Source organism: Montipora capricornis, chromosome 13 (assembly GCF_036669925.1).
Source record: "Montipora capricornis isolate CH-2021 chromosome 13, ASM3666992v2, whole genome shotgun sequence".
In the NCBI taxonomy this organism is placed as follows: Eukaryota; Metazoa; Cnidaria; class Anthozoa; order Scleractinia; family Acroporidae; genus Montipora; species Montipora capricornis.
Window position 1 is genome coordinate 40,777,782 of NC_090895.1, and position 7,500 is coordinate 40,785,281.

At 40.5% G+C, this 7,500-nt stretch overlaps 1 protein-coding gene across 10 annotated transcripts in view; it reads left to right on the forward strand.

The window, feature by feature from the left end:
- The window catches only part of LOC138028402 (GRIP and coiled-coil domain-containing protein 2-like), an 84,344-nt gene that overhangs the window by 37,315 nt on the left and 39,529 nt on the right, over positions 1 to 7,500 (forward strand). For all 10 annotated transcript variants that reach the window (XM_068875928.1, XM_068875930.1, XM_068875931.1 and 7 more), the window contains 8 exons: positions 441 to 650; positions 1,681 to 1,890; positions 2,679 to 2,783; positions 3,454 to 3,558; positions 4,218 to 4,322; positions 4,537 to 4,623; positions 6,063 to 6,167; positions 6,787 to 6,891. In XM_068875928.1, coding sequence (XP_068732029.1) covers positions 441 to 650; positions 1,681 to 1,890; positions 2,679 to 2,783; positions 3,454 to 3,558; positions 4,218 to 4,322; positions 4,537 to 4,623; positions 6,063 to 6,167; positions 6,787 to 6,891 — 1,032 coding nt within the window. The remainder of the gene's footprint in view (positions 1 to 440; positions 651 to 1,680; positions 1,891 to 2,678; positions 2,784 to 3,453; positions 3,559 to 4,217; positions 4,323 to 4,536; positions 4,624 to 6,062; positions 6,168 to 6,786; positions 6,892 to 7,500) is intronic.

A 7,500-nucleotide genomic window follows, 5' to 3' on the forward strand; every position in this document is an offset into this window, starting at 1 on the left:
GTTGCCGTCGTCAGCAAAACAACAACGTGAAATAGCCAAGTTTTTGGTTTTATGAAGAACGTCAGCACTTGAGGATAAATTTTCATTTTCTCTCCTAAAATGGAGTGCCCTTCCGACTGGTGTCATCTTTGAGGAAATACCACACCCTTGTCATATTAAAAACGTTCAAATAGTCACGAAGCGATTAAAATAACGCAAATTTATCATTTGAGATGACGTTCTCGTTGCCGTCGCCGTTGTCGTTGCTTAAGCTCCCTATTATAAAGGCTTATTCGGAGAGGACAAGGTGTTCCTTACCTCTGGAGCGAAATTGTTTATAACACGATGCCTTCTGTAAAGGTATTTGCTGGTAAATGAGACAAATTGTAAAGAGTAACGGTAGCAAAGATTCCCCCATGCAACCTTCATCTCACTGACTTGGTCCACACTTACATTACTAGGAGCTAAACAGTGCATTAGAGAAAGCCATTCAAGAAAATAAGGACGTACTCAACAAAGTGACAAGTTTGGAGGAGACAGTGTCTTCAGTTGATAGTGAAAGGCAAACAATACAGGAACAAGTGAACGCGCTCATGGAGGAAAGAGCTGAAATTCAGAAGGAGTCGGCCTCGTTGAGGGGTTCGTTAGAAACCATGGAAACGGAAAAACAGGTGTGAAGAGGCGGTCTTGATGTTAATAAGAACTTTCATATCCCGCAAACTTTAGGTTTTGGCGTTTGGACAGATCTTTTACATGAAAGTAAACAAAACGTTCGTCTGGATTCCACAAATTGATACTCCCGTAAAACACAGTGGTGGTGTTTCAGACGGGAAAAGCTTGATTATTTTCCGTTTTTTCGTTTTGAAGCCTTTGGACATGATCGAATAATGGTGGTTTTATCTATTGGAAAGCGTGCGTTAGAATAGCTAAAATCAAAGCCGTGAAATGCTTGAAATAACTTCAGAAGTGTTGTCTTTCACCATCGGATCGGACGTGACCACTTGGTCTTTTGTTAGGTGACAGCTCGCCGTTTGAGGTTGTGGGTGAACGCGGATGTAAAGTTCCGTTATCAGTATCATAATTAGACCTGTACTGGAATGGCACATTGGTCCGAGATCCAAAGAATGCAAAAACTGAGTCACCCAGGAGAGGGCTGGGAAGGGGGGAGGGTTGGGGAAACAATATATAGGCTATAGCGATATTTCTTGTTTACAAACATTGACGTCATATTTCTTCTGATTTTCAACTTTGCCAACCACGGAACAAAAGAAGTTATCGTTTCAACAGCCAATTAGCTTCTGTTGGCATATTTATGAATGATAATGGGTGACGACTCTAAGAACATCGCTAGAATTCAATCTGGCCGTGTTAGCGGGGTTACCAAACAGCAATTTCTTGTTACTGTAGGCACAACACCGGAAACTTCATGCGGTGCATTCAGTTTAATGCACAGCATTTTCGTCTCGTAAAACAATTTTACCAGTTACCCTTATCGCTGTTGAAGAATTGAGAGATCCGCGGCCGTCCATGTCTATTTTGGTATGATCATTAAGTGCTGTCCAACAGAAGTAAACCATTGGGTGGAGCCTTTCCAACGTGACGCGTGCTTGTGTTTATTTTCTTGACCTGTCCATTTGTGATGAAGTATTCAAGGTCAATTTTGCATGAATTTTTGCTTTTCTTGTTTTCGTTTCGGTGTAGGTTTTAAAGAACAGTTTTGACGGCTGCACGAAGGAAAAAGGTGACTTGCTTCTAAACATGTCGTCGTTAGAGGAAAGACTTGCTTCAGTTGCTAATGAAAACCAGTTACTGCAAGAAAAAGTAACGTTGCTTACCGGGGAGAAAACTGCAGTTGAAAACGAAATGGCTTTGTTGCAGGACTCATTGAAAGCTTCGGAAAGGGAAAAAAAGGTTGGTTATTTTTGATGATCATCAAATTTGCTTCAAGAAATTGTAGAGAAAAAACCTTGAAATTTACAATTGCTTTAAAGTTGTGAGGGTGCCGCCATCTTGAATAATCGTGACGTGTTACTGTTGTCCTACTGTTCTGACACAGTGGTTTTTTTTATAATACTGTATGGCAACCGTAACACGTCACAGTTATTAAAAATAGCGGCGCCCAAAGCAGAAGCGTCGAAGAAATCCGGGTGTTAGCGGGATTGGGCTGGATTTTTGTAGGCTTCTTTGCAACTTTTAAGGACGGTGCCTACTAATTCAATGGTATGTTTGCGCGGTTAACTGAATGTGCGGGAAAAGCAGATCTTAACAAATGTTATTGAAATCCAAAAAAAAAAAAAAATTGGGGGTAACCGCGCATTTTTCGAAGATAATTAATCAACAATATTTGTAAAAAGCTGTAAAATACAAAGCAATGTATGGCGTTCTTTTCCAAATTGAAGCTTAATTATCTCTGAAAAATGCGTGGTTACCCCCAGTTTTCTTTTTGGATACCGAGATCACTTGCTAAGTTCTGCTTTCTCCACATAGTTTTGAACCGCGCAAAAATATCCCTGTATTAATAAGCACCACCATAGGAAATCCGAGTATCTCGAGATGGGCAGAACGTATGCGCAATAACAATAGTAGGCACCGTCCTTAATGTTTCTCCCTTATCGGAGAGTAATGTTTAAATGGGGAAAGGTTTCACCCAATTATTAAATATTGAATCGAAAGTTTTGATGCCTACTATTTGTATTCAGGAACTGTGGGATCAGATTAAACGAGAGTCCTCGGAGGATAGCAAGCTCCAAGGGACGATTGAAGGCTTGGAAAGAATGCTGAATGATTCAGACAATAGATATCAAGTGAGTGTTGAAAATAATGTCTTAGTTAACCTGGAAATTCTTCCAAGTGCTGTTAATTTGTAGTGTTGATGTTTGATTGCTATTCATCGATGTGAATTCAACCAGGTGATGTCATTTTGTTAAAATCCAAATCTGGATTCTAAACCCAAAGAATCCCAAAGCCGCTGGGATTCTTCTGATAGAATTTAAATCCGGACTTTGGAGATTTGCAACCTTAACGTTTCGAGTTTAAGTTCGTGGGAAGAAGAATTCGAAAAACGTATCTTTTACAAGCGGTTTTATGTGCAAAACCTGTATGCAATTATAGTTACTGTGCGTAACGCTATTCGCCATTTTTATGCAAAGTTAAGTTACCGAAGATGAAGCCTATTCTGTCCAATGCTTCCATACTGCGTTGTCATGGCAAATGATCCTTTTTCGTATCCAAATCGGCAGCCGTATAGACATGACCTACACCGTAACCATAAGTGAACCACCCCAAAGTAATTCTTTTTATGGGGATATTTAGGACAAAGGATTAAGTGTAACAACAGTTATTGTTTGTGGTGTTTGCGTAACCAGTTCAGTCTTCGTTGTTTAATGTCCTAATCAGTTTTGTTCACTTGCTTAGCTGTCTTGTATTCAAGTTGTCATCAACTCTGATGCCTCATATCTGATATCAATTTTGCAGGAGCAATCGAAAGCCCTTCAAGAAAGCTTACAAAATAATGAACACCTTGAAAACAGAATTCACTCTTTGGAGGAGATGACTAAAAGCGGAGAAGATCTCAACAAGGTTATGTTTGTACCTTTAGGAGCAAGCATTGCTCAGTCGGTTAGTTTGCAGCCCTCTGAGCAGGTGGTGGCCAGTTCGATCTCCGTCTCGTTCCATCGACCTCTGTTTCGACTCTTGTCTAATCCTAGCCAACGTGTAGCCGTGAAAGGAAAACGTTTTTCGTTCAGGGAGAGGGTACGGCTACACGTAGGCTACTCTGATCCGTGTTGCTGCAGCTTTGAATACCCGTAAAACGGAGCATTGACGGAAGAAGGGGAGGGGGGGGGGGGGAGGGGTAAAAAGTGCGCACCCAGGGCCACAAGTTTATCAGTTACTCTAATTCACTGGGATGTCTTACCCTTGTAAAATAAGGTCCGTTACGTTTTACCTTATGTGTGTTCAGTTTCGCAAACATTCTTCACTACTTATTAACTGCAAGTAAGGAATGAGGTCTTTGCTGGGAAATCTCAAACAGATGTCTTCCCGTACTGACCGACCGATAGTAGAGGTTTGACATTTTGCCGTGAAGACTGAACGTTCGAGGTTAAAAAGTTTTTTATTATGTGATGTGATAGTTGATTCAACCGTAAGTGATCACTTCACAACTTTGCTTTCGATACTTGAGGCGAATAGTCGTGCTCTGTAATCTAACGTGTGACGTTAATTTGCCATTTTTTAAGGAGCTCGAACAGAGCTTGCTGGAAAAAGAGGAGGAACTGAGAAAAATTAAAAGCATGGCAGCGGAGATGGAAGAAGATCTAAACGTTGTATTGCAAGAAAGACAGGTCAGTATTTAATTTCTGACATCTCGCCGAGGTTTTTGGGGCAAATATTACAACTTCGTGCGTAAATCTTACATCGAACTTGGGTGATGGTGTCTAAAAAATCAGGCCCTTCATCAGGTGGGCACAATTTGGTTGAATATGCAGGTTTTTTCAAGACTTCTTATGTCCTCCTTCTTTCGAAATGAGGTTTCTTACTTTGAATGTAATTACGCAGGATCTAAATTTGAAGTTAACGACGCTCCAAGAGCAGGCGAAAATTGTTGAAGATGACAAACGAAGAGACTGTGAACAGAGAATCAAGGTGAGGGAATCCGTCTTTGCCCGAGATCGATCCCCCAATTTGGTTTCAGTTTGTTGTTTCTCTACTCCTGCGAAATGTTTTCTTCGGGTGCTCTGGTTTTTCCCTCTCGTCCAAAACCAACAAGTGCTTTCTCACTTGATTTATAGTGGGCTGTAAGTTGGACATCTAGGTTATGATCTGAATATAAAGCCAGTTATTGTTATGGGAGCTCAGGAAATATTTTTAAGAGTGAAAATAGATTGTTATACAGTGGTGGTTCATGTTTTGGCACTTTTTTTCGAGTGGTAATGCAAGCAGTATGTGTGGAGGGTATTGCGTCATCGTTGGTGCTTTGCGAACCATGCGTCATCACTCTGTAGACCAACTGTCAAACACCTGAATCAATGGTTGTTGCGTATTCTGCAATGAAAGAAACTAAGCTGGTCGACGATTGCGATATTAAAATGCGCATAGGACGTGTCTAGGACGGCGTTGTTTGCTTGTCCTAAACTAGACTTCGGATGCAAACATCTTCGCGTGGTTTTGGGCCAGTTGGTACTGGCGCTAAAACATTAGCATCTTCCTTTTTAACTTACTATATGATTACCCTTTTCCCGCCTCGATTAGAACTTTCTATACGCGGATGGAAGTTATTATGTCCTTCCCCCGTCGATTTGAATTTTTCGGCTGTACGCGGATGGAAGTTACTTGTTAATAAGAGAGAATGGAGATTGTTTGCTAATGTTGTTGGTTTTAATTCGCGTCTCATCATACGTAAACTCGGGAGCGTCTTTATCTTCAGTACCTTTTGTTGTAGTCTCCTTCGCACCCGCACTTCTTGCGGTGTCACGCAACGCTCCACCCTCCTCTTTGAGGGGGGGGTGAGCGTTGCGTGACGCCAAAGAAGACAAAATGAAAAACAAGCAAATGCCGGTATCTTCGTTTGCATGTGCATATGCTTGCGTCGCAAGTGAACTCGTAGACTCGTGAAAAGGATTTTAAAATCTATTGCGTTGAAAGGGCTATGTCACGTTATTTTAGGGTGTTAAGGGGAAATCTTTAGTTGATCACAAGTTTAAAACTTGAAAATGGTAATTTGGAATTGCTTTTCATCACAAACAAGATAATTCTGAGCAAAAACGACCTTTATCCATGCGATTTGCCATAAACTTGAAATACGTCAGGCGGACTTTTTCCAAGATTAACCAAATGCAATCCTTTTCAATCTTGTCCATTTGTGTCCATCCATGCTTCTCTTTCCTTTTACTATATTTCTTTTATGTTATTTAACAGTTTTAAGTGGTTATTGCAATGTTTCATTTTACTTTTTGGACATTTTGGGTGTTATGAAATTACATCATTTTGTTGGACATATCCCCTTTTAAATATATTTATCTCTGGGTATTCTTTTTGCCGTATTGAGATACTTACTCACGTGGCTGGTCAATACGTCTTTTCAGGACTTAGAAAGAAAACTTGAGTCTCTATCTCAGGAAAAAGCCGCGTTGGAGGAGAATATCAAAGTAGACGAGGAAAGGCTCCAAGAAACCGAAGGAAAACACCAGGTAAAATGGTTTTCTTTAAGGGTTGGCAACCCATTTTGTTGCCTTTTCTTTCATTACGCTTTGGACACCTTTTGACACTCTGCAGTACGAAAAAAGTAGGAAAATGCGATTAATTGAACCAAATTGAGTGTGTCACAGTCACTTTCCGCTAATCTTTTTTGCACAGTTGCATGGCGTCCGAATGTGCCATTTCCGTATTCTTATGGCAGAAATTGTTCAAAGTCAACTAAACTAAAAGAGTGTTTGACAAAGCGTTTTTATGACAGCTTTTGAAATCGTTAAATTCATTACAAGAGGAGCTCCGCACGCATGTTTTTTAACGAAAGCGAAAGAAAACATTTGCACAATAGTACAGTTTAATTCGCGGAGGACTGGGTCGGGACACAAACATGGCCGCCTTTTCTTTGTTTTGGGGCACAAACATGGCGGCCGTGACGTCATGTGAAAACCGAGAATAGGTTGCTGTTAGTTGGTTTTCCTGTTGCTGTGGTGATTTATTACGTCACAGTAATAAGTGCACATTTTATTGTTAAGCCAAAATCGGTGTTTCCTATGGTACCATAACATTGCTCCTAACTTGACATTGGCCGCCTGTTTTTTATTTATTTTATTTTTTTAGGATTTAAAGAACCAGTTTACAGCTTTGTCGGAGGAAAACATTTCCCTTGAAAGTCACGCTAAGACGTTACAAACCGCTTTGCAAACCGCTGAGAAGGGCCAAGAGGTAACGAGCTTCGCCTTGGGGGGTTAATCCCTTCTTAATTCTTTAACCAGCGTTGTGTAAGAGATATCATATCCCTGAAATTCCTCCATTGCATGCTCTTGTAGTGTCCAAAACGTACTTGATAATTTATTTTAGTACAAGTTTTCAATCGAGTTTCGGAAGATATTTGGTTGGTCTGACAACACTTGGTGTCGAGCTTAAAATCTCGCACCAGTTCTTATCCAATCAGAAGCCAAATTGTGATCTTGGGAGTTGTTTGGGGACTATAAATAGTTGTAACCCATGCAGGAATCGTATAATAACTTGATGAGGTATAGTCATCCTAGTGAATTTATTCCTTTGAAAGGGTGTTGTTGATGGCTGGCGTTTAGATAACTGGAGCGGAAGTCTTCTAACCTGTAAAGCTGTGAGCAATTTTGGCTTGGGAAAGAATCGGAATGAATAGTGAATGAATAATTCAATGCCTTTGTGTCTTTACAACAACTTTTTGCCACAAAAACTTATCTCCGGTTCTTTTCTCTTGATTGATTTCCTTGCTCTTTACTCTTGTACGCAATTGCGGGTTTAGTTTCCGCTTCTCTTATGTTCAGATTCGACTCATGAGTGCTC